We start from the raw sequence: 27,723 nt of genomic DNA, 5'->3' as shown, positions 1-27,723 counted from the left end.
ACCATCTGAGAGTCCAACAGCTTCTAGTAACCTTTCAGAACAGAACTGATCAGAGTTTGAAGCTGCCACACAGACTTGTACCTACAGCCCCTGCCTGGAATCATCTCTTTCATCTTTACTTTACTGGTCACCAAAGGTGTGCACTTACACAAACTGGATAACATCAAGGATAATGACCTGCTTATGCAAAACTTCAGTCTGAATGCACAAAAAGCCGCAGCTCATCTGTAGTCTAACACTTTACCTTTGCATTGAAAAATTAGCGGGCTTTCAAAAACAGATAATTCTGCAATGGAGCTACTGATTTAACAGAAGATCAGTGCACAAGTGTTGATCTTTACGCATCAGAAATGCATGTGGCAATGCATTCATTTGTCACATACTACCTTGCTTCCAAATTAAACTGCAATTGCACTTTTCTTAGGAAATTCATCTTGCGTGAGTAGGTGCTATCCAGCAGAGCACATGGTATGAAATAAAGGAGGGCTTTCAGTTAAGATTTCATTACACAGGTTTTGTGGATAACTCACCACCACTCAGGATCAAGAGATTCAAATTCTCTCTGTGCTTCCTTACTGTCACTGAGTACTTTCAAAAAGTACTTTATACTTTTCATCTTTCTCGCCTTTTGTTTGCCTCATCTACGTAGACAAAAAGCTCCCAGAAGGCAACCATTAACTACATACTGTTCTGTAAAAGGACCCTGATTAAAAGCTGTGCAGTTAAATGCACCTGGCCCTTCAACACAGTCCAGTTCCCACTGCTGCTTCCTACCTGGACATACTGAAGCAAATGGGCAGTACGAGACAGTTGAGTGCAGTTGACAGCAGGAGTGACACAGGTAAACTGCATGTCACCATGAACAACTACCAGAAGCTGGCTTATGCCCAGTATACAGGAGTGTCCTGAAAGACTTGTCAAATTAGGCCACTAATCAACTGTACAACATGAAAAAAAAAGCTGAAGAAGTTTACAGCTACAAGTTGTAACAGCTGGAAGCAACCATAATAAGGTGCTTGTTTGCTTGTGCATCAAATATAGGATCCTGAAGCCAAAGAGCCAGAAAGCACGCTGAGAAAAGAGATTACCTGAGAACCCATTGCTTAGTAAAGGAAAGGATGAAATCTACAGAATCTGAGTGTCTGGTTCACAGAAGTCTCAGTGAAACATCTGCTAATGCTCTTGATGTTAGTACTTTGTAAATGTAAGATTGCATTTGATTACCTGCTATGCTGTCAGGTTCAGGAATGAGTTCAGAAGTATCCATTACATCGCAAGACTGAGTCTGATCCCCTTCTCCTTGTTTACAAAGAGTACAGATGTAGTCTTTCAGCTGAGACTCCAACTCAATTCCTGGAGATCTGTCACATTCTATGTGAATCCACCTGGAGAGATCAATTTAGTTTGTGATTTTTGTAATAATAACATAAAATATTCCAGCACTGCTTCCAATTTCTCTGGGGAAATAAAAAATTTGAACCAATACAAGGAAGAATTTGGTAGAAATAAAAATGATTTATCAGACTGTCATATCATTTGAACAAGCACCAACATGAAGACCTACACCGCTGCTAAAGCTGCTGAGACACCACAACACATAAGGCAATATGACAGTGCTGCACAGCAAGGAACAGTGCACTGAATATGTAATGGTCCACATTCTTAAGGTTTCTCAACAGCTTACTATTAAAGTAATAAAAATCATTGCTGGTGTAGAAAAAAACACAAAATGTAACAGAGCACACATGCTAGAAAATTTTACAAGTGACTGTGACTACTAGATGCGTTTGCAAAGCCTTATGCAATGAATAGACGTGCAAAAAGGAAAACACTGTGCTTATAAAAGTTAAGATGATGATCCTCCTTGTCTGTAAAAAGCAGTGTATGTTTCTCTGCACACGTTATTATCTGTCCTTTCTTGGTAACAGCCAATTACGTCGTACTTGCTAAGACCAAGATAATACTAATTTGCCTGTTGCGTTTAGGGTGTCAATATCAAGATGTTACCCAAGATACAACAGCATTGTGCATCACACAAAGTCTGCACCTTTCACAAAAATACATCAGTGTCATCCAGCTCACTACAAGCTTTAGGCATTTTAGTACAGTTTAATGAAAAATATAGGACTCTTACCTTTTGCACATGTGACAGTGCAACATATCTTTCTGGAAGTCTTGGAGGCACAGTTTGTCACAGAAAGGACAAGATAAGTTGTCTTGTTGTTGGTAACAACTGTCACATACCAAACAATTATGGTGCCACTGACAACTTGTTCGTGTTCCACACTCAGCACATACTCTACAGTTCTAAAGATCACAAGAGTTTAGTTCATTATGATGTTCCACATTGTGCATTAACTGACATTTTCCCCTTCTGAATTCAATACAGTTTCTATCTTTAATAACACTAATAAATGAACTGTGATCTAATAACAAATTATGGACACTCCTGCAACTGCAAGAAGAGTTTTCTTGCATTACTGCCTTACCTGAGAGGAATATTTCTTATCTCTGTCTTCCTATAACTGCCACCAATTGATTATGAAATTACATTCATCTCATGTACGGGGATTTACCTTGTTACTTCGAAATTATTGTTGTTATTTGTACTTACAAAGTCAATGACTACACAATTTCACCCTACCCTCCCCAAACCCAAAGGAACTGTGAAGTACAGAATTGCTCTTCTCAAAAGCAAGAAGTGGTTGAATATAACCAGTCTCCAAGGATAAATTACATACAATAGTTTGAACAGCTTTCAGTTTACATATAGTTTATTTTATATCATGAGAGCAGCTGTCATTAACCAGAAGTTATTCACTCCTCCTGGATCCTTCTCTTTCCCCTTTCCCTCTAGAGCTATATAACTGGGATTCCTTCAGAAACTGCAAGGTACATTACATGATAACAGCCATCTGCATTACATCTAGTATAATGTGCGTAGCAAAATCCGGTTCCCTGTAAAGACAATGAATTATTCTGAAACCTTGCAACTTACTTTACATTTCCAACCATTTGTTGGTACAGAGTCCATAACTGGTTGCAGACAGAAAGTGTGGTACCCTTTGTCACATGTATCACACACCAGCATCTTGTTGTCTTCGCCAGAATGTCTAATAACAGAAACAGTGGCATTTTAAAGACTACAGAGACAAGCAATAAGAGATCTGGTTGATAAAACATCTAAGCAGGAAGGTAGACAGCTGAAAGCATGATAATACACGAACATCACTTACAAATGGCTCTATGAAAGCATGAATTAGGTATACCACGCTTAGTGCAGAAAGCACTGAGCCTGTGCAACCAGACTGCTAGCAATGAGTCCATTTCCATTTATACACATGTAGGAAGATTTATTGGCTTTTCTGTACTGAAATCAGTTCAAAATCTAAACACATACTTTATTTCTGAAAAAACCAAACAAAACCCATGCATTTCTATTTGTTCCTACAATCAGTCTAAATACATTTTTCCCCAAAAACCCATCCCTGACTAGCAAAGCTTCTATGTCAATTCACATGGATTTTCTTCTACTTTTTCAGTAGAGAAAACAACAGTTTTCAGCAAAACTGCAACAGTTTTAGAGATACATTTTGGAACATGCATAACCATACCTTCACTGCTGGCATCTGCTGTCTAACTGTGTGTGATTAGGGAAAAATCTTTAAAGTAAGGGAATCTGAATGCAGGCAAATAGTGTTCTACTTGTTAACAAAGCACTGCCCGATCAGGTCTATGAGGTAGTAATGAAGCGACCTTTTCCCAGGTTCCCAAACTGTTAAATGCACTACGTTAAACAAATGTTTCATTTGGTACATTGGAAAATAAATCCTTCTATAGAAAAGATGATGAAATCACACACTTTGGTAGCTCTCAAAAACCTGCCACAATGATGAAAACTGGGAGTATGACACGTAGGAAATACAGCTCAGTCTTCTTCTTTAGAAGACAGACCCCAACACAAGGATTTGACTAGTTAAAATTCATATATTGTGACAGATCCATCAGAGCAAATAAATACATTTTTGGAAGAAAAAATAAAGAATTGGCAATAAAAAATAGATGTTTTAGGATCAAAGCACATAGAACTAAGACCTTCCTCCCCTCACGCCCTTCAAGTCTTACTTACTTGCAGTTCTGGCACACCTTGCAATCAGGACACTGCCAACCTGCTCGTTTTAAAGGTGTAACTTGTATGTCTAGGCACATCCCATGGTAGTGCTGGCCACAGGTCGTACAAAAAAGTTGATCTAAGAGGTCTCCAGGGCTGTCACACACTGCACAATTTGCTTCTTCTTTTGCTACAAATAAATCATTTTTCCCAATTATAATTTAATTTCAAATTACTAACAATTCTATGACCCCAATGAAGCCAAGAAAATCTTTGGTAGTTCTCATGCTTACAAAAATTTGATCATTCGTACAAAATTCAAATTTCATTAATTTACTTAATGGCTACTCCTTTCATTTGTTCTTCCAACATATTCAACTAAACTTCTCAGAACAAAAGGACATTCATTTTAAGCCTTAGTAAGTCTTAACAAAAGAAACAGGCTTATTCTATTTCCCCTAACGTAAAACAGAGCTTGAGGAGCAATTCTTAGGTGGAATGACTACAAAATAAAACTCCCAGCAGATCTAAAACTATTGTTTATCTGAAATGCTTGCAATACGCATGCTCTCATTTGACCTAGGGCAAGTAGGCATGCCTCGTCCTTCCTGTAAGCATGTGGCCTCCACAAATATATCTCATTGACACCTGTCAAATAGGAGTAGAGCAGTTCCACTGCTGGCAATTACAGCTGCATTAAGCACGCTCATCTTCAGCTCAGCTGCTAAAAACAGAGGTAGTTCACCGGAGCTATCTTGTGGAGTGACTGAATGTGTCCTGTTGGAGCACTCCAGGTCACAGAGGCGGACCAGGAGTCTCCCTCCTGTGCTCCCAACACTCCCTCTGCTGGTCTCAGATACAACCAGGAGGGAAGCCTGCACCTGAAGGCAGCGTGAGCAGCAGAGGGTGAAGAGGTCTGGGTTAAGAATGAGAGAGACAACTACACTTACATTCCCTTCCCCTCTCCTGTTTGGATAAATAAGATTAAAAGGCAAAAAGAAAACTTCAAAAGCATTTGAATGAATTGTATTTCAGAGTTTGAATGGAACAGCACCAAACAAATCTTCCCTTAGAACGAGCACAGAAAAAGCAGCAAGAATATGCTCCAGTACACCTGTGATCAGCAGAGCCAAGTGCCCTGTCTGCAGTGGAGATTCTTTAATCCCATGAAAACCTATGAAAGCACAGCATAAGCTGGTTTGCAAACAAGCTTTTAGGATGTACAACGATGGTAATACAAATCATTCCTTTAACATCACCACACAATACATCCTAACAGCCTGTTTCAGGAAATATCAGACTGCTTGGAATCTTCAAAACTACACTCCTATTTCTAAGACACAACTCAAATGCACAGTAAGAATATATATATTTGCAACAAACATGTAGGAAAGCTTTTACAAATAAAGTAGACTATATTTATTTACAGAAACCCAACAAGTCTCAAACATATTACAGTCTCAGTCCTGCATGTCACGAACACTTTGATGCAGTGTTAACTGCCAGCAGAGGCTACTAATAAAATCACATGCTGTAATTAAGCTTACTCAAGCAAATTTGGGTATCTTACAGGATACCCTACTCTTTTGAAGTAGGATGTCAGTTAAGGAAAAGCTACCATTGCTAAGAGATGAATTACTAAATCTTCTGCTGAGGATAATTGTGGCATTTGAATGAAGTGTACTTACATCTTTCGGGAGCCTGATCAATATGGTCTGGACAAAGGAGGGACAAGTTACTGAAATCCTGAAATGTGCCTGCTCCAGCAGCACAGGGGTAATGGTACATCTGGGTACATTTCTCTTCACAGCATTTGATAGTGGCTCCAAGGTGCTTACAATATGCACATCGCTGAAAAACAAACAACGATCACTCAAAGTCTGTTTTTTTCTTGCATATTTTTACAGACAAATCTGTTTCTCTACAAGGTCTAAGGCTGGTGGGAAGGAGCAAACGCTGAGGAATCATAGAATGGTTGAGGTTGGAAGGGACCTCAAGGATCATCAAGCTGTAGCCCTCCTGTAGCATGCAGGGCCACCAACCTCCATATCTAATACTAGACCAAACTGCCCACGGCCCCATCCAACCTGGCCTTGAACACCTCCAGGGTTGGACAGGGCATCCACAGCCTCTGGGCAGCTGTTCCAGCACCTCACCGTTCTCTTGGAAAAGAACTTCCCCCTGACATCCAACCTAAATCTTCCCTCCTTCAACTCAAAACCATTTTCTCTTCTCCTGCTATTATCTACCTTTTAAAGAGTCGACTCCCCTCTTCTTTATAGGTTCCCTTCAGGTACTGAAAGGCTGCAATGAGGTCACCCCGCAGCTTTCTTTTCTTCAACCTGAACAAGTCCATCTCCCTCAGCCTGCCTTCACTGGGGTGGTGCTCCAGCCCCCTGATCATCTTTGTGGCTCCCCTCTGGACCCTCTCCAACAGCTCTTTGTCTTTCTTGTATTGGGGGCCCCAGACCTGGACGCAGTACTCCAGATGGGGCATCACAAGGACAGAATAGAGAAGGACAATCACCTCCCTGTCCCTGCTGCACACCCCTCCTCTGATGGAGCCCAGGAAGACCAAATAGTGGCTGGGACAGTGTCTTCCAGTGGCATTCTCCGATCTATCCAAGTTAAAACATTCAGCAAAACATATCCTAAATTCCCCTGATGACTCAGATTTTCTTATCACAGATGAAAAATGCTCTTCTACCTTTAACTGACTTTAGCTATGTATTCAGTAAAAAAGGCCTAGAGGCTTACACTGAGTAATAAAGGCAGACCAGTTAGAGGTTGTAACTAAAAAAACATATCGCTCTCTATGCTATAATGTAGAACTGTAGACACTGTAATCAGGAATGTGAATTACAATGAAATATTATGTTCTATTGGAAACGTACATGACATCATACAACTATTCCCACGGGGATGATAAGGCATTAAATAACCCAGTACTTTCCTCTCATCTCCTTATTTCAGTGCTGCACAAATATCACCAACAGCTTTCAACAAGTCATGAAGAAGTGTGATTATTGCTATAGGCCACAGTCACGTCTGTAAAGAAATGACTTCTCATACAGAACTACCCAATAACCCTCCCGTTCCTTAGTCAAGAGGGAACAGTGTCCATCAGCCTGCTTATAAAACATCACCCACACCTTTCAGATTCAGTTAATCAGTCTCTTTGCTTTCTTGGATTCATTAGAGTCCCCAAAGCACCGTAACAAGCTTTTGCACTTTTTCACCAAGGCAACAGTATTTGAAGACTAGAGCAGAGTGCTCTAAGGTTTGAAGAAAACTTAGGCAAAAGCAGGTCAGTGGCTCACGGGAAGGCATACATAATGTAAAGCACCAGCTGAGCTCAGGGATGCTCATCTTTCATAATAAACCTACATGCCTTAATAACAGCGCTGGCATGTTTGATTGCTAGCTCAAGCATCTAGTAACATCCAAATCGGAACATACACCAAAACAAGAAGTTACACACTGCAACTGCCTAATTCTCAGAATACAGAAAATATTTATTACCGTAATTCTTCTGTGTTTCAAAGTCTAGCAAGAAATTAGGCATGAAAACAGTACAATTACAAGCCCACAGATATCAAAACCAACCCACATGAAAGCACAAATCACAGAGTTGACTGTGCTAACTGCTAAGCTGACATTCTTGAAACATCACATCTTTAGCAAAATATCTGCCTGCAGAACAAATCACAGGCAAGGAAAAGAAAGTACTAGTTTATGCCAGACAAATACAACTGCCGTGTAAAAAGATAAACTGTTTATAGATGAAAGTGGGTCACTAAGGATCACTTCTGCCAAGTTCTCGGTGCTACAGCGCTCAGTCTGCAGGCTTGAGTCTGCAACTCTTCTCACCTCTACCCATCTAACACCTGGTACAAGCATGAAAAAGATGCACGCTGCTATTCGAGTAGCCAAAATGCAGAGCAGAGGTCAGAGGACAAGATAAGCAACCGGCTGCATGGAGTTCTTGAAGCAGGTGAAGAAACTAATGATAGTAATTACATTCAAAGACTGCCAGCAAAATCAGTGCAACGCAAGAAACTCATCTTTGGAAACCATACAACCACTGAACTCTCACTGAAGATGCTGTATGAGGTAAATCATGCAACTCAGCTGTGAAGCCATGAAAATACAGCCCAAAGCCTTCAACTTCATGACAAAAAGTCTATACCCCACTTTGCCCTTGACATTTCTGCATCCTCTTGAGATGGCCCATGTTAAGCCAAGTCCTCGTTCTTACAGGCAGGCTAGAACCTTTTCGAAGGTATTACTCAATGATAAACATTAGAAACAGGAAACCAGGAGGGGTTCGTGTCCCAGAAAAGGTCCTCCAAGAAAGCATTCAACAACATTCAAGCAATGAATGACATTTGAAGCCTTCACTAAATCCCATCGTTAATTCCTTAAAAATTTATCTGATGGGAGACGAAATTACGGAGAACTGCAAGCACTCAAACAATCAAATGCACTAAAAACTGGAAATAATGAAGATGGATTAAATAGCAATATTAATAACATTTTCAAATGTCACATCTGTTTTGCGCAACTACCAATCAACAACGGTACATAACAGCGTAACATCAGAGCGTGCCTTCTTCCAAATGCTGTACGACTGCATGATGAAATTATTAGAAATGAGCAAAATATAGGATTAATGCAAAGCCTTGGAAAATGTTGATGTTGATTTAAAGAATCATGAAAGATGCTGGAAGATAAATGGAAGCCCAAATTACATTTAATTGAACCCTTCAAACCCATCTGCTAAACTGCACTGGCAATGAAAAGCATTTGGCAGCTAAGTAAAACACACACTTTAAAAACAATGTGGTGTATATCATCTGAAGCAAATAAAAAGCACTGAATATCAACATTTGCTGTATTTATAAGACATATAAAGCAGTCTGACGAAATAAATGCCCAAAGGGATTTTTTTTGGCAACAGCTGTTGATGAGAAGTTACTTTTCCAGCAATAGAAGCCAACGTTTTGCTGAAAATAGGCCCCACACTATGACCCTAGGAGAGCAAGCACGCAGCCAGCTCGACTGCTTGTAAAGACAAAAGCAAGCATGTGAACAGCAAAAGTACCATAATTTGAAAAATATAAAAGCTTTGCTAAATAAAACTCAGTAACAAGTACTACTTTACTACCCTATCGCTAAAATATGGTATTAAGATAGTCAGAGATGAAAGGGAGGCATCAATCCCACTTCTGATAAAATACAGCGTGAGCCTTCAACGTGCTGAGCCCAGGAAGGGAGGAAAAGCCAGCATGGAGCCTTCCACTGCACTGGTATGAGCACAAAACACAGTGCTCTGTCAAAGGGGTGGAAGCTGGATCCAAGCTTTCGAAGGGCTGAAGCAAGATGGATGCTGTCTGTTCATGGATCAAATCATTTTACAGTTCTGTTCTACTGAAAAAAAAAACCCAAAGTGTGACGAGGTGTCACAAAGCTAAAGAGACAGTCTGTTATTTATTCAGAGTATATCGAATAAAATATACGCCATTAAAGCAGCATCAACTGATTATTTCCTATTGAAAATGTCCTTTGTTGGTTACCAATTGTTTTCTCCAGTAAGCTCCTAAGGCATTCACACGTGGCAAGAAAGCTCTCATCCTACCCATATCCCTGCTGCCTCCTGTTTTCAGTAGCATATTCCAACATTTTGAGCGAGTTAAAATGAAGAAAAATTGTCTGTTTTTGGCATAATGGAAGACGTGACCCACACAGCAGGATGAAGAAATTACGAGGTCATATTTTATCGTTTTATTACTCCATAGCATTACTGCCTCAGTAAATGGACAAGTAACAACCCTCAGGATGCCGATACCATATAAAGGCTAAAATAGGAGCTTTGAATAAAAGCTCACTTGCAACCTGATTAGTACAATAAGGTTAAATGTTAGCATTAGGTACTGCAAAATGTTTTTCAGCAAAAAGGCAAAATATTTGCATTTACTACAGAGTTAGTTTTCTAAGGGCGAGCTGACAAAACCTGTGCTAACAAGGAATGTTTTTAATTATAATTAAAACACGTAGCGTACTCAAAACTACGCGCAAGCCATCTGTTCTTAATGAAACAACGTAAGGTACTACCGCTAAGGAGAAACTTCAAACTTGGCTCCCAAAATATAAACCAAGAGCTAAGGAGAAATGGACATTAACAGCTTGTCATTAATTTGACCTCAGCAAAATTCTTGAGCAAACAGTAATTAATAAGGTATGTTTTCTAGTAGCTTCAGGCATCATCATTGATGACCATGACCCACAAAAAGGCTGATATTGCTTAAAGACACTAACAACCACTAGCACCTTCAGTGTCAAATGAATGAGTTTAAGTACCATCGGGCAATTAGGAGTACAATGCCACAAATGGTAACAGAAATAACCACAATTTAACATTGCTATTAACAAGAAAAGGGTGTATTGAAGCATTACTGTAATGCTTACTATACCCCGACATTCTCTAGAAAAACTGTAACTGTAGGAACCAGCAAGTTTTGCTCTAAAACTGTGAAAAAACACGGACAAGCAGGGATAGCTGCAATCTGGCCAAACTTGACACAAACTGAGAGATGAAAACAAGCAGTTTCTTAATGTATATTCTTACTTTCTACAAGATTTAGGGTAAGGTAAATGGTTTGAGTGAGTCTAAACTGCCGGTGCCTAACAACCATTCCCTCAGTTCTCATCATACCACTGTGACAGAAGGGCACGTGAGCTTGTTGTTTATTTAGTATGTCTACAACGAGAAGATCAGTAACATTTAACATAGCTTAAACTGTGATAATTAGGCTCCAGCATCAGCAACTTCAGGGTAAACAAGGCAAAAACAGAAATCCTCAGTTTTGATTAAGACTGCTTTCTGGCAGGCTCGGGAAGCGGACTATCATACCAGTCCCATTTGATTCGTGTGTGGAAGGTCTTAAGAAGTACATGTAGATATTTCCTTGTGCTGGAGGAGCACAGTCTGGTCTAAGCCACAAACTGTTGGAGGCTTTACAAAGTATAACTGGGGGAAATATTGCTACATACTTGCTGCTTAATGATGGTCTTTTCAAGACATCTGGCACTGGTCATCATCAAAGACACTGAGCTGAAGTCAACTTCCTGTCTGACCCAACACAACCCCTGTGATCCTCAATCACATCCAGGGACATGAAGTAGCATGCACAATCTATAGGTCATGTCTTTATTACTACAGCTAGGCTGGCATCATTCTATGTGCAGAGTTGTTTAATAGGAAGTTACTTAATGGCATCACGGATGATTATCTCCTGATAGAGTTGCACCGTGTTTCTGAACGATGTAAGGCTTGAGATGAAGACATCTCAGTATCTAAATCTTGTGCCTACATAAGAAGTGTTTCATTTCCCATTACATTTAACAGAAACACGGCAATGCTATGGAGTACACCTCACTGCAGTTCAGCTGACCAACCAATAGGTGTCTATTTTCAGGCCCCATTGACAATACCCACTAGATCTCCAACACTACAACTTGGTAAGACTCACAATCCGCGCCAAGGGTTTTGTCAGCACAGCAATAAGCAATGGGCCATTCAAATCAATAGATATTCTTAATTTAAACAAATTAAAAAAAAAAAAAAAACAAAAAAAAAACAGATTTTTCTCTTGACAAGAATGGAAAACAAGATGTAGAGAAAGTCCACATAAATCTGCTCTTTGGAAAAAATACATATGCAGGTACTTCATGCGCTTGTTATAATACCAGCATCATAAGAAAATGACAAGGAAAAGAGTAATTCTTTCTTTTTACTATTATTTAAATAGTCTGCATAGCTAAACACTGAAAAACAACAACAAAAATGTTAATACCAAAGAGACAATAACAGCTTTGGAATGCATCAGGCACTCACTGTTCTGCCTGTGATCATGCAGCTAAGGTCAGCATAATCAGGCATGTACACAAAGGACATTAATTGCGTGCAGACAACCTGTCTGCCGGCGTATCCCAACTTCGTGTGTTTGATTTGGGAGTCTTGATAACATGTTCTTTTAAGAAAGATTTTGTAGATATATTAACTTGGCTTAACATTTACTGTCAGCAAATCCACTACATCTACACTCAATGATCCACCTAATTTACAAGGTAAGAGTGGGGATATGGTGACAAGGAACCCTGGATTATGCTCACACACACACACACACAAATATACAAGAATTTCCTGCTTTTAATACCTCCCTCATTAGTGAGCACCTCCTTAGTATTCCTTCCCCACTGACTGCAATCAGTACCTCATTGTTCATAATTCCTATTTCCTTGGCTGTTTCTAAATTGCACTCTCCAAATGGCACAGAGTCATCGTAAACAAAATCCTACATCTTCAGTTCACTAATTTCTGTAAATTGAGCTCAAATAAAGCAATTAGATGGCATACTTTGAAAATACCAGCTTGAAACATTAATATAATTTCTTTTCTAATCAAAGGTTCACATGTTTCATCTGGCTTGAGCTTTTAGGTTGTTTTTTTTTCCAGTTTGACTAAACAACTCAATTGCACTTATTCCTCCCATCTTTCACCCCCAGACATGGTGACCCTTTGTCACTATATATGTGTATATTTTTAATTCATTAGCTACCAAAAAAACATACCTCACACAAATAAGCAACTTGCTTTTCTCATCACTCACTGCTATGACAATACCGACATTCCTTGGGCAAACATTTTGAAGCACGGGTTTAAAATCCTGAAGCCACAGGCCAGCATTTTGCAGGTAATTCAGCTGCTGTTCAGGAGGTGGGGACAAGAAGAGGCCGCCTGTTTCATTTTGCAGCACGCTGCCTCAGTAGCTCGCAAAGAAAAAAAGCTGCCAAATTTTGTAATGAATTCCACAGAACATTAGGTCTGATGCTTAGCAGAAGCCATAACTGTTAAGCAAATGATATCCTTTTGATGAATGCCCTTATTTGAAAACAACATTGATTCTTCTAACCCTTTAGCAGTGTCCCAAAACAGATGTGCACAACTGCAAATTCTGTTTGCTTTCAGGTTTACGAAGTGTGATGACATTTTTACAATCACGCATGAGTCCTTTTACCCAGGAGTGAAATAAAACCCAATAATTCTTCACCATCTGTTTGTTAATTTTGCATTCATTTAACTTTGCATTTTAAACTAATAATCATTTTCTTATAATATAGTTTGTTCCATTGGTAGAAATTACAGCTGTTCAATTAAAAAAGGAATGGTTTGTAACAGTACACAGTTTTTGTCTAAATGCTTCCATTCCTCTTAATTATAGAGATATTAGTGCCATCAAATGGAAAAAAACTGCCAAGAAATTGTGTTATGTTTTATACATCACAGATTCCCTTAGTAAATGTACATATTTACTTCTGTTTCAGTATCAATTCCCACCTGGTCTCTTCTACATTAAAATCCTTCTCCCCACTACAAGACTCAGCGCAGCTTTTATTGCTGCTGTGCATGACAGGCTTCTTACACTCCTGAAGGAATAAGGCACAAACAATTAGATGATGTCTCCATTCCATTTGTAGCAAACAGTTACATGAAGCGCAGTCCTACATCTTCATAATGCTTTTCCTTAATCTCCAGTGACAGGCCACGGAGTTTTTGATGTTTTTATTCTTATCTGGTTACAGCTAAACTAGGACTACAACGACACCATGAAAGCTTTTTCTCACAGTTACAGTAAAACGGGGGAAATTCTGTTCCTTTATCAAAATAAAACCACACTGAAACCACATGAATAACACATCAGAACCGGTGAAAGGAGATGACTTGGATCAATAAAAGACATGGGTCTGGAGAAAGAATGGGAGCCCATCTCAGATTCCAAGCTTCACAATGTGGGGTTCTGCTTTTCCTGTTGCTGGGTACAGTTTGGGCTGCCAGTTCACATCAGTTACACTTCAGCCCTTGAACACGGAAGAAATTCTCTTGTGTGGTGGTTCCTAGGCTTAGCAAAAATCACCATCTACAAACATACTCTTCAAGAGACACAGTCTGCTTAGTGCGAGTGTTCCATTAACATCAGAGCGACTGTTCGGATGGCTAAAAGCACACAGACTCAATCACTGTTTTCTAAAACCAATTTTATTTGATGGCATGGAGATCTTAGCATCAGAGAATCGCTCTCATTCTGCACAGGGCTGTAACAACAGCTCTGCCCCAGCACTAGGCTGAGCAGCTCACTAAAAGCACCCATACAGCAACAAAGAGTTCATCACTCCACAGATTCGCTTTAATTAATGAAGAACACCAAATAGGTGCACAACAAGACTAAAGAAATGAACATACAGCAAGTCCGTCATGTCTGCACAAAATTAAGGGTGGGAGTACAACCATGTGGTGATGCTCAGCTTCTGGTCTTACCAGAGCCTTAACTACTCTGACCTTTCAGTTTCTCAGATGAGTGAGCACTGCTGCCAGGTCCGACCTTTACCGGAGGATTGATCCATCACAATATTTTAAGTCTGACAGAAAGCAAACATTCGGGAGGTGCCTGAGGCACATTGGGAAGTGATGGATGCACAGCTCTAACAGTCTTCCCAGCAATTCATCATCTATTTCAAGTTATATTAAAAAAGACCTCACCTACTATGGCATTTGGAAAACCTGAAACTCTCCCCCGATCTATGTAGCAAATCCGTTTACACTGTAGAAAATGAGTATTTTCCTTTCAAAGCTCAGAGAAACGATTGCAACTTAACTGTCTTTTTGTCTCCTTTCTTTACAAGTCTCCATTCACTTTTAAAGGCTGATGATTTGTCAACACATCTTCCTGGAAATACCACACAGATACCAGCTAATATTGCCATAACAACCTGCAGTCACTGAAAGGGAGAAAATCAACAAAGCAGCACGTGTGTGGGTATCTGACAGCAGTGCATGTAGATACAGATTCACTATTTACTCTGCAGAATCTGCCACTCTGCCCACTTCTCCGGGAGGCAATTTAATACAGAAACTTGAATGGAAGAAAACAATATTTTACCAATTAAAAATTGAAACGGAGAAGGCTGTGTGTGTAATAAAAAGCTGCCTAGGCTGCAGATTGAATGCATGTATCCACGTTGTACACGAAGTGAGGCCACGTCGCAGCAATCTATTCAAGGTGTAGCAGTTGTTTTACCAATGTTAGATTCTCTAGGAAGCAAATCTTCATTATTTCACAAGGGCTGGTTTTCCCCCAGCGTACTGAAGAGAAACGTGGCATCTTTAAAGGAATACACGAACATCACTGAAGTAAAAACACACTGCAAAAACACACCTTGTGAGAAGCGCTCATTTGAATTTCATTAGTTCTTCCGATCGATCCTATTGAATAGGATTATTAATATTAATGGTGACTGATGCGTGGGTCAGCTACAAGTTCATTAGTGGCCACTGACCTACCATCACCTGCCTGCTTTTTATTCCCAGCTAAGATCTGTGAAATGGACAATTACAGAGATGACAATGAATAGTACCAAGCCGGTTCACTTACAGAGATGGCTATCAGTAGAAGCTAAGCTCATTAGGAAAAAGAGCTTCACTGCAAGCAATGGCTGCACTTATCACCGAGTGTTACAGTGCACGTGAAGGGCAGTTGCTCCACATTTGGGAACATCACAAATCATAACACATCCCTCACACGAAATTTTTTTCCCTGTTATTAAAATAAAAAAAGAACAACAAAAAACAACACTCAAGGACACCTGCATTAACGGGACTGCCTTGTACCGCTGCCTGTAATGTATACGCTCAATCTGCAACTCTGGGACCTAACTTCCACTAATGGAAGTCAATAACAAAATCTTCGGGGAATTCAAAACTATTTTTTGCTAATGCTTTGGTTTTGCAAGCTGCTGAGCACACCAATCTCAGCAGCAGCTTTTAAGCCACTGCTTAAAAAGCAAACTGATGCCGACAGAGCAGGATGCGTACTCCTGAGTTTTAAATTAAAACATGCCTGTGTGATTTTTTTGAGGGCAGGTGGAAGCCCTAAATGAAGATCCACAGCACAAAATGATCTACAACTAGCAGGAAAAAAGCCATTAGTAAGACTCTTTCGATTGGAATAACCAAATACACTTTAGAACTCTCACTTTAGTACTGAGTTTGAACTTCAGCTTGTTACAAAAACCATGTGAACCAATGTCACTGAAAAAAATATATATACATATATATATATATAATTGAATAACACATTATTTATAAGGGAAACGGCTACAAAACCTGGATTAGATTCAGTTGTCTAACAGTGCCCAAAATTACTGCTTCATCTCAGCAATGTACCTACTTGTACCATTGGGGTGATTTTCCTTTCATTCAAGTGTCTTTGCAAGAGCAAACTTCTGAAGGCAGAAGAGATGCCTTATTCCTGTAACGCTCACAGCATCCTGAGGACACACACTTGACTAAAACTAATCAATGTTTACTACAGATCTATCTGCCTTTATTTTTTAAACCATCACACAAGTACAAAATTAGACAAACATTACAAAAAAGATCCTCTGTTCGCTATGGAAAAGACTGAACATAAAGTATTTAAACAAACAGCAGCCACAAGGGTTATATATATATTTATATGTATATATGTATATATGCACACATGCATATACACGCATATCTGCTGAAAATATTAATGGGATAAATGGGTTACTCCATACAGCACACAGAGGCACTACATGAGGAAGCACCCAATCTCGACTGAAGAGGATCTGCCTTCAGTGGACTTTCCTTACTCTTTGGAGATCAGGTTCTGTCCTTTTTTAACACACGATACGTAAGGCCCCAAAATAACTTGGTAGGGATAGAAGCTCCTGAAATCAAATGCCCAGCAAGAGTGCTGCCTCAACACAAAATCCAGTGTCATTGCTCCGGTGCCTGGAGTAACATTTAATAAAGGCACCAGGATGAGAGGAGGAGGAGAAGGTGAAGATTTTCTTTGGGCATATTATGGAAGGAGTGTTTTCTGCTCAAGTCATGCAAAAAGGAAGAAAAGGCCTTTGTGAAATGCACTTCACCAGTTTGGAACTCACACTAAACAATTTTACTTCAGAGCTTTCGGTAAATTATTTCAGTGAATGTTACCGAATAAAGGAAACCTGCACTGGAAATTCCTTCAGTAACATAAGCCCTTTCATGTTTCTCAGCCAGGCTTTTTGGCTTTCACTTCTGTGCTACTGCTGCTTCTCTCCTGGTGCCCCCAACCCATTTTCACAGCCTTCCCCTCGCACCTGCAATACCTAATTCTGTTCAGCATCAAAACCCCCTCGGAAATTTCTGTGTGAAATTTCTCTCCCCTGATACAAGGACCCACATATACAAAATCCAGGGTTCAAGAGAGGTGCGCATTTCTAAGGATTCATCTTGAAAACCCCACAACAGCGAAGACTGTAAGGCTGACCCTGCTATCCTGGTGCTACAGCAGGACCGACACCAGCACTCCGCAGGGAGAACAACGGAATAGGTGAGGTGGCAAAATAAAACACTTCCTTTAGATGAAGCCGCACCATCTTCAGGAGGACTGTGCACCCCGAGGAATAACAGAGTTTTCCCTCCCTGCTGGCTCCTACCCACCTCTCCAAAGTGACACCGTGTCTTGTTCAGACCTGGAGAACCGCAGGGGGAACCAGACAACAAAGTCACAGGAATTGTATTAATGCACTGAAAAAAAACTGTTTATGGAAAGGTCTCCCTTGTTCTAAATAAAGTTTATTAGATAAACTTAAGTGTATCTTCCTTTGCAAAGCTGGCAGGAGTGAAGCTTTAGCACGTAGTTGGTCTACACCAAAGAACAAGATACACTTCCAGTACCACCAACGAGTTACAATGTGCACCGACAATAGCACTGCCCGTGTTGATAAACTCACTATTTCTTTTCCATATATTTGGAAGCAAAAAGGTAGGGATGAAAACACAGCTGTTACTTCACAGAAGGCACACAACAAAGTGAATCAACAGGAAGACCTCAAAAAGAAAGAAAAAAAAAAAGAAAAAGCAAAAAACCAACCCAAACACGTCGCCAAAACCCAAATTGAAACACGCATCTTTTCCTCTGCTTCATCTCAGGAACCAAATACTCCCCCAAATCTTGGCTGGTGAATCAATGCCTTCCCTCCATTTGTCCAAAGAATCAACTCATTAAAGACAAGGTAAAAATTAGCCATACCCAAATTAGTCTCACATTATCACGTGCTCCTTTTTCTTACCAACAGGACCAAATTATGATGACAAGTTATAAGCTAGAAACTACTAGAAAATGAAAAGTGACATCAAAGTGCTTGTTATGAACCCAACCACTCAGCAAGGCCAGAAAGTTCTAAACATTCATCAACATACACTGAGTGTACAGCGCTTACCTATCAAAACATTCATGACAACTACGTCAAAAGCGCAAGGAAAAGAAATGAACTTTTCTGCCTCTGTAAATGGAAAAGTCAAAATGAAAATCTATTTCAGAGTCCATCCTTCACCAGAGTCGCCTGCAGTTTTGTATTATCCCATTCCTTCTCCATGTTGCTGCTCTCACTCTGTAACCATAGCCCTGGGACAGACCATTTTACGTCACAGGAGTCCCCTCCAACTTTAAATACATTGCTCAGGACTGATGCTCAAGCCTGGAGTCTCATTACATTCTGGGGTAGCCATACCTTACATGCTTAAATAATTACAGAGACACATGACAAGCATAGAAGAGTTCTCGATTCACGTTATTCAGTTTCAACTATTCCTAGACTTTCTTAAGGGATAAAGAAAAATGTGTTTTATTTGGTACCACAAAATGTGGTGTATAAGACAACTAAGGAAACTGACAACTGTCTTCCGAAAGCTGAGCCCAAGAGTTTGTGGATTTGAACGAAGTGTGTCCTGATAGGAAGCAAAATCCTTCACGTGTGAGAACAACACATTTTTCTTCTATGTTACACTGCAGAAGAAAAAAAATGGGATGCACAGAATCCCACTGGATAACTTAACAACAATAATAAAAACCCGGCAAAAGTGACTGTAGGGACAAAACCAACTACTAAGCAAAAAGCTGGCTTTCTTTCTGCATCAAATATATAACATTATACTTTTTTTTGCTTGATTCATTGAACCAGATTATAGAAGAAAACAGGAGAGGGTGATTTTTTCAATAAGCCTTATTCCTTCTTGCCTGCTTGTTCTCACTTCTTCCCTACGCTCTGCTCCTCTATTTTCATGTACGCCTTGCAAAGCAGATGCTACGGGACAGCGTCAGTCGATAAACAACAGCCTGTTCATGGCACAGCTTATTTTAATTGCAAGGGCAGAATACTTAAACCATTGCTCATGAGGCAGTATTAATGAGAACTAAGTTTTAAAATCTTGCTGAAGAGGAAAATATCTGTTCTCAGCTGCAGGATCTGCAAGAAGACTGAACACGTACTGGTTCCCACAGCAGCTCCTAAACCTCAACAGATTCGCCAAAGCCTTGTTGGCATCATTTATGGTATACAAGGGTATTCCAGAAGAATTACGCATAGTAAAACAAAAACAGCTATGATCATTTTAAGATGCCATGGCTGCTTTGCAGAGCTTGGAAAATACAGTTATAAATTCATTGGCACAGCATTCGTGGTGGCATTTAACAAGCTGTGAGAACTGCCTGATTCACATTCTCCGAGACACAGATGATCTGACTTTAGGTGACCAAAACGCAAACTGTTCTGGAACAGATTAGGTCGAAGAACACAATTTACATTACTAAAACATTAGGCACCAAAGCCGTACCTGTAGTCATTATGTCTTTCCTTGAAGTACAAGATACGCCTTCAATGGCAGGAAAATGCCCACAAATCTCTAGAGGAATTCCTGAGGTTAAGGGGTGAGGTTATATTCCAGTTATGGGCAAACACTTCAAACATACAAACAAACAACAAACCAATCCAAACCTGTTTTAACTGGTTGTCAACTTTCTCCTCCATTTTTTTTTTCTTCCTTACAGTTTAGTTTCATAGGAATCACACAAGAACTGAGTCTTAAGCAAAGAACTGAAAAACACTGTAAAAATCAACTGAGAATTTAAAGCATCAGCTTTGCTACATTGCTCCAAGTTGGAAGCATCCACAACCAACCTCCTGCCTCTGGTAGCAGAAATCAAGGGAAACTGCTTTAAATGAAAGTAAAGACTGTGTTACCATGAGAAAAGGGCTTACAGGAGAGAGGAGTGTCAAGACAGCAGAGCGTTTTATAGTTTGGAACAAGGCAAGATGCTATTGATTAGCTTGCTTCGATGCAAAGCAACAAGTCCTCCAGTTCTCAGCAGTGATAACGTGCCAAAGAGCCTTCAGGAACTCAGCAGGAGCTGAAAACAGCTGCCTCAAACACAGAGAAGTTACTGCCCTGGTTAAGTAAAGTAAAATGGATGGCTGGGAGAAGACAAGAGCAGTTTTTCAGCTGCCTGGTTGTGAGAGCTTCAGTCCTGAAAAAAAACTTGGCTGTTGCTGGAAAAATGAAAGCTCTCAGGTAGATAAATACGCAGCGAGCTATAGAGGATCTGAGTTAAGAGGAATCTTACAAAACGGCAACAGAATAATACTGTATTTTAGGATGACTCCTTTAGACACTGCATCAGTACTATGTTGCCCTTACTCAGTCTTTAAGCAGATAGGAACCTCCTCGGTTTCCACCAACATTGTTTTCTTTGACTCTGTTATTCTTGGCAAGCACTTCTAAACTCGTAAACTGTTCTCTGCATCTTATCAGAAGAAAGAGCTGGCTGGGGAAGTTGACATTACCTTGCTTTCTTGTCAACAGAAGCTGTCCGAACATTATCTACTGCGTCCTCCTTAAATTCACTCCTTTAATTGGGCTACTTTCATATTTAAAAATAAAACAAACAAAAAAACCTACCTTATTACATTCTGATTTGCACAACTTCCTTGAACCATTACCACAAATCATTTTTCCTTCCTAGGCAAGCCATGTAACCCCGATTGCTAAAATCTGCCCGGCCCACCAGGGTCCTTCAAGGCAATTTGCTGTAATTTGGGTGTACATTGTTGTAGTTTAGAGTGTAAGACACTGGAGACAGGAGCAGAGCTTTCAGCAATTAGGGGATAATGCAGAGATGTGGGACTTTGCAGCATAAAGAAGAGTTATGCCTAGACAACGTAAGGCAGATGAGTAGTAAACTTTATTTTTCCTCAGCAAACAGTAAAGGAACAGCTACCTACTCAATATATGTAAAATGAACAAGGAAATTATAAAGTAGTATTTTAAAAGACTTGAAAATACTTCAGAAACCACTCCCACTAAGAGCTGAGCAGACATAAGCCCTAAGGGCCTCTATTTTAAATGGCAATGCCAGTAGGCCCATCCCATATCATTCATCCAAGCATCAAAAGCCAGAGTCATTAAGAAAATATAAGCCAGAAACATAAAGAAAAGCAGAACCCTCCGTTTATCCACATTCTAGTATTGTTTGGTGTTTGTATTTTTTAGCAAGTCCTCTGATTTCTGTTCAGACATTTTCCTTTGCTTTATTTCACATCTCCATTTTAGTATCATCTCTGCATCTTAGAACAAATATCTGTAAGAAAAAACAGCTCTTCATAACACTGGCAACATGACAACTTCTTTACTAAGGATTTTTTTTTTATGTACTGAGAAGAGCACGTAAAAACTCTAAGCAGTGAAGTTAAGTTTGGGATCAAGCAAGTCACAGGAAGTTTTCTCCTCTATATTGTCAACCTTTTATTTCAAAACTTGAAACAAAATGACTCCAGAGCCCCATGAAAGTGTATCAGAACAGTGGGGGAAGGAGCTGCCATGCCTAACTGTTCAGACTCTTAACTTAAACGCCATTCAAGCTCCAGAGCTAAAGGTCTGAACTCTTACAAAGGACCTTCAATGAAGGTCTGACAGCTACACTCACCACCTGCAACACCAGCTCTTCCTTAGGACTTTTTAAGTTCAAAAAGTTGTTCTGAGAAAACAAACTCTTCAGTTGCTGGTAGGTAAGCAAGGATCAACTTAGCATCCATAAGGGCTACAGCAACATGAAAGGAAAGACAAAGAACCCACCTATGTCTTGATGCAAAGGCATGCAAGACATCGGTCAGATGCCTGAGTAAACACACTGTGAGGCCTTCAAAATGAGTGAATGAAAAGAGCCAGCTGAAGAAAGAAACACTAAGCAGGCTGTTTTGTGAAATGCACACAGACACTGAAATCTCCGCAGTATTGTTTTTAAAGCCTTCAGAAAGCAAAGGCCAAGAGGAGAACCCAAAATGAATTAACATAATTCCTCGACCTATTCCGGAGTATGTACGTCCACATGAGCTTTATTAATGCAATTACAAGTTCAGTGAAGCCAAATGGACATCTCAACTGGTAAACACAGTAACAAGAAACACTGTCATATCCAGTTAGAACAGATTTGCAAACAATAGACATCCTAACAAATGAGAAACATCACTGTAACACACAACTGAAAGACACACTCAAAGGTAAGAAAAGCAATAAATTGCTCTCCACAACTTGCATTACCTGAACCCAAAGACTTCACTATCAAGAAAAAGGTAATTGCATGTCAAAAATTAATCTCTATGTGAAGATAAGGAAAAGAAAAAGTACTTTCCAAGCTAAAGGAAGATGTCAGTGCTACAAACCACATGAGAAACCCATGGGATGCCAGAGGGACTTACAAGGAGACAGCAATCCCCAAACAACAACAACATGAAAAGCAAATTTGGTGGCAAGTAGGGGAAATAACATACAGCCTGTTTCTATTTGAATTATTCTTCTGTAAACCCTGAGCACATTCTTGCATCTGCGCTGCCAACAGCGCTCAGAACACTCAAGCAGATACTTTGCTTTTAAAATGCAGTAACATCACACCAGAAAGAAGCTCAAAATGTTAGCAAATGCAAAACGCAAGCAGCTGTAAATGCGAAAAAGTACACTAAGTGAATTGCTATACCTCTCATTCAAACCCTTTGGAAAAGCCTTGCACAAAGAAAAGATTTTCTCTTAAGCTATTTTTTCTCTTGCAGCAGAATATGATGAGCACCTTCTACTTCTTTGTGCCTTCTTTAGCTGAGTGACAAGTTATGAAGCACTGAGGACACTGAAAAATGACGACCTAGCACTACAGACACAACAAAGCAGTTGCACACAACTCTATGCAGCCCCCACAGTTCTGCTCTAAACTTGGGAACAGAGAACTATAGAGGAGTTTGCAGCTTATTTCTTAAAAAAAAATAGAAGCAAAACCTTCCCTGGAGACAGTGGGATGAAGATGACCCATTCAATCCAGCTGCTCCTCTACAATCAATCTCCCTTGCGCTCTCACTCTTGCTCTCTCCCTGGGGACCTCATCAGAAGGACAAAACAGAATGACCAAAACAACTGCTTCCTTTGTTGGCTGACTGCTGTGCTGAAGGGGAAAAAAAGTTTCTCAACATATTCAGCAAGGACTGAATAGAAAAGGAAATACGTAGAGTAGCACTTGATTCAAAACTCTCTCATCTCTATGCGGTGCCCTCAAAACATTCGCAACAGACTAACCTAACAAAATTACTTGCAGAATTTGAGAAGATGAGTAGAGGAGCTACACAACGGCTCATGGAAAGACAGGACTGAAAGAGAAATTGCACTGCACCAGAGAGATGTGGAGCTCTTTAAAAATACTTAAGTATTTGCATTTTAAACACCAACTGAAAGCGCGTTAATGGCATCAGGCTGAGGTAGCGCCAGTAGCAGGGAGGAGCAAAGTACCGTACAGAAAGAAGCAGAACTGAAATAACGCAATCAAGATGAAATTCAACAGAGCAAAACCTGAGTTTTAACACCATCTGTCATAAGGCAGATTATTATTTGGAAAAAGACCACGGATGGGAATGAGAGGATCACAAAATGACTACAAACCACCACTGTAACTATTCAAGAAAGAAGGGTAAACAAAACCTACTGTGAGACATAAAAAGGATGGATAGATAGAAACCTAACCAGGTTCTTTCCATTCTTTTAATACATGCACACACGTATGAGTGTTTTAACATCTTCAAACTTGTTTAGAACTCAGTTCTGTCAGGTTCATTCTTTCTGAGTAGTCTTCAACATTGAAAGCAGAAGCACAGAAATCAATTACATTATTCAAAGTAAAGCATTTCTTCAATGCGAGTGCATGTAAAAGCAGATGGCACAAGGAAAACTGTATTATACAGCTCATATTGCAAGACTGATTTAAAACAGCTTTTTTACTCCACACAATGGAGAACATTTACTGGCATCTTCCACATTGTTTTGTTATTTTAACATAATGCGTCAAGAACTTTAAGAAGCAATTAAAAAATAAGCCTAAGTATGATCGCTGGGAAGACAGCAAAATTATGCAGATTTGCTGATAGCGCAACTGATTAATAGAGAAGATACAATTATTCAAATCACCCACTAAACAGGACTGAGTAAAATACAGCCACAAGTGGTAAAAACAATGTGAAATAGATCTCCTCATCACTCCAACACAACGCCAAAAGGAGACCACCCCTGTCCAAGGTGTCTGCTTCTTCAGAAGTCCCTGCCATTTCAAAGTCAAACACTAAGTACCTACCTGGGCTACTCTGAAAGTAATATCTCCAACTCCTTTCAGAGCAACATCTTTCTATCACCACTTACAATAATAACACAGGCTTGGCTGTAAACGCTAGTTTTCCTATGTCAACCTTCTAGCATGAGAATTTTTGTATTATATTCGAGTTGGAACATTTCAGAATATACACCAGCAAACAAAAACCTTCTTCCACTGAGCAGGGGGTTTGCTAATTTGAACTCAGTTTTCCTTTTGTCTGTATATTGATCAGCTGTGTACTTTCTACATTCTACTTATCCTAGAAGAGGACTTGCAGTCAGAATTAACAGAATTGCATAGAATCTATCGTAAAGCCTCTTTAATAAACTGCAAGAGTAGAATATATCACAAAGACTGGTACGTAAAACACTATTATGAACGTCAGCTCAGAGATCTGTATGTGGATACTGATGGCAATACCTTGCGTAGCACTTGTTTCCTGCTTGTTTTTCAGCCCCACCCCACTATCTATTTCCTTACTGCTTCAAGCACTCTCATCATTTTACTCACTTCTGTGCTCCCTGAGACAACAGCTTTGTCCACGTTCACCGATAGCTGCTCTTCAGTCTGGCAGACTCCCAGTGACCACTCTGCACAGCGTTGATGAGCCCAGCAATGACCTAATGCAGTGGGAGAGAGCGGCTTCAGTTTTACAACTCCATAAAGCATTTCCTGTTAGCACAAAACTTAGTTCTAATAGTACACACTTGCCAGATAAACAGTCTCTCCTCCCGTTCTTGTTGCAATATTTAGTAGCCTTATTACTATACGTTAAATATACCACAGTTACTATCAAATACTAAATGCGCTGCAACCTTTTGACGCATGAAAAAACCTTTCACTTTATTGTGGTACAATTCCGTGCATCTGTTTCTAATTTTCAGATGCCTGACCATAGAATCGTAACAGGGGGTATATACACAATGTCTGTGCGTGAGACACTCATAGAGATAGATCAGATCCTGGGCTTTACTGCAGGTAACATTAACCTACATATATACAATTAACTTACATTTCCCAATGACTGCATGCAGATCTGTACATTTATGTAGAACGCACTCAAACGATGCTTCAGAATTCTACATTAAACTTTTTAGAGTCCATAACGGACCACAGCACAGAAAACTGTGCCAATAGAGATAAAAAAGGCCGAATGTTTTATTGAGAACGCAGTATCTGTACAAGGGGAATGGGCAGAATTCCATGGGTATGTTTTAAAAGAAGTTTCTAATTCAGTCACGAGAAAAACAGCTGTAAGTAAAGAACCCTTTTGGAGAAGCACTGAGACAGCTTTTGACTGCATATGAAACAATGCTTTACGTTAGCTGCTGAAATGCGGTGTTGCAGTTGGCCAACTGAATCCTTCAGCCACAAAAACCAAACAAAGAAGTTCTGTAAGGGCCTGGGAAGATTCACGCACAGATCAGAACAACAACATAATTTAGATTGATCACCCTCCCCACCCCACCCGCTACAGTATAACAATTTAAAACAAAATATGGGGTTTTTTTCCTAATTAAACTTCAAATTCAGCTTCCACACTCATGAAAGGATGACATTTGTATTGCTTGCACTGGGTTAAGAAGAAACATATTTGCATTTTTGAGGTAAAATATGTGAATGGACTCCTGGCATCAAAGCACGAGGGCATAAATGCTTTCCAAAAAAGTAATTCATAACTGACTAAAAAGAGAAGCTCCATTAAAATGAAAGAACAGATGACAAAGCATACCGTTTTTTTTTCTTTTTTGACAGAAAATCTGCAGATACTGGAAACATGTGAGTGTGTTATACATCTGTTGTTCTTCCACTATCTCCTCTTTTATATCTTTCCATCCTTTATTTCAGATTACTTAACCTCATGCTGCCATCGTGGGGAGTTAAGCTATAGAATTCAGACTTTAAGGATTATATTAAGCTGTGTCTCACTTATTTTGTTCCTCCCCAAAATACAATCAGGACGCTGAAGATGTTACCTACTACCTCAATAACTGAAAAGACCTTCAAGATCATCGAGTCTGACAATCAACTTGACCAACCAAGTCCCATCGCTAGGACTGTCTGCCAGGTACTTGAAGGGGAAACTACACAGAAACACCACATAACACTGGCAAAAGTCAGGAAAGCAAAATTAAGCACCTGACAAATGGTAGAGCGCAAAAAATCAGCTGAAAAAGCTAAAAAACTTCATTCGTTGTCAACATAGCTACTGTACCCACACTGGTGGATAAGAAACAAGGAGAGAAAGGCATCTCACCTGTTGGCTCAAATAAGGCTTGAACATCAATGTCATCTGGTAAGCCAACTGAACTGAGTTCATCCCAGAATTTGACAACCTGATCGTCAGAAGCGGTTTGGGTGCTGACACTCGTACACGACGTACTCAATCGAGATCTGTATCAGGGAGCAGAAGAGGGAAAAAGCCAAACTTAGAAGTGACCAGAGTGATCTTCGTTCATTTATCCAGGTACTTATGCGTGATCCAAACTTCAGCAAAAATCATTTTATTGTTAGCATAATGACACGTAATCAACATCGCCAAACATCTGACTTCCTCACGCATCACCCAACATTTTGAGGGTTAACCAAGTCTTCACTTACAGCTACTTTTCAATAGCCATAAAAAGCACTTGATGACTGTCCTCCTCCTGGAGGTTGTTCTCCTCCCATTGTTCAAAATATGCTGCTTCTTTAAAAAAATATCCATTGCTGTCTAATATTAAGACTTGTCCAACCCCAGGGATGGAGGATTACGTAACAGCCTGTGCTACCCTGGAGAAGAAGATATGTAAAAGGAAAAAAGAAAGTGGTGAAGGCTGAGAGGAGCAGCGGCAGCTCTCCCATAGCCCTCTCTTAGCCCCATTAGTAACTCAGACTTGAGCATTTGCTGCTATTTCTGAGTTTACAGAGTTGAAACAGCATAAAAATGCCTTCAGTCCCGACTGCTCTCCTTCTGGGTACAGTCACTGAAAAGGACACTGAGTAGTGACCCACTATGCCAACAGCTCCTCAAACAACAGGCTG

General features: G+C 39.9%; 1 protein-coding gene across 10 annotated transcripts in view; it reads right to left on the bottom strand.

Annotated features, from left to right (window-relative positions):
* The window catches only part of KMT2C (lysine methyltransferase 2C), a 176,912-nt gene that overhangs the window by 79,746 nt on the left and 69,443 nt on the right, over positions 1-27,723 (bottom strand). For all 10 annotated transcript variants that reach the window (XM_072327392.1, XM_072327391.1, XM_072327396.1 and 7 more), the window contains 7 exons: positions 26,957-27,093; positions 25,210-25,319; positions 5,800-5,962; positions 4,130-4,301; positions 2,999-3,113; positions 2,135-2,307; positions 1,225-1,385 (listed from right to left, as the gene is read on the bottom strand). In XM_072327392.1, the coding sequence (XP_072183493.1) occupies positions 1,225-1,385; positions 2,135-2,307; positions 2,999-3,113; positions 4,130-4,301; positions 5,800-5,962; positions 25,210-25,319; positions 26,957-27,093 (1,031 nt within the window). The remainder of the gene's footprint in view (positions 1-1,224; positions 1,386-2,134; positions 2,308-2,998; positions 3,114-4,129; positions 4,302-5,799; positions 5,963-25,209; positions 25,320-26,956; positions 27,094-27,723) is intronic.

Source organism: Excalfactoria chinensis, chromosome 2 (genome assembly GCF_039878825.1).
Source record: "Excalfactoria chinensis isolate bCotChi1 chromosome 2, bCotChi1.hap2, whole genome shotgun sequence".
Taxonomy (NCBI): Eukaryota; Metazoa; Chordata; class Aves; order Galliformes; family Phasianidae; genus Excalfactoria; species Excalfactoria chinensis.
This window is presented reverse-complemented; position numbering and strand designations above follow the sequence as displayed.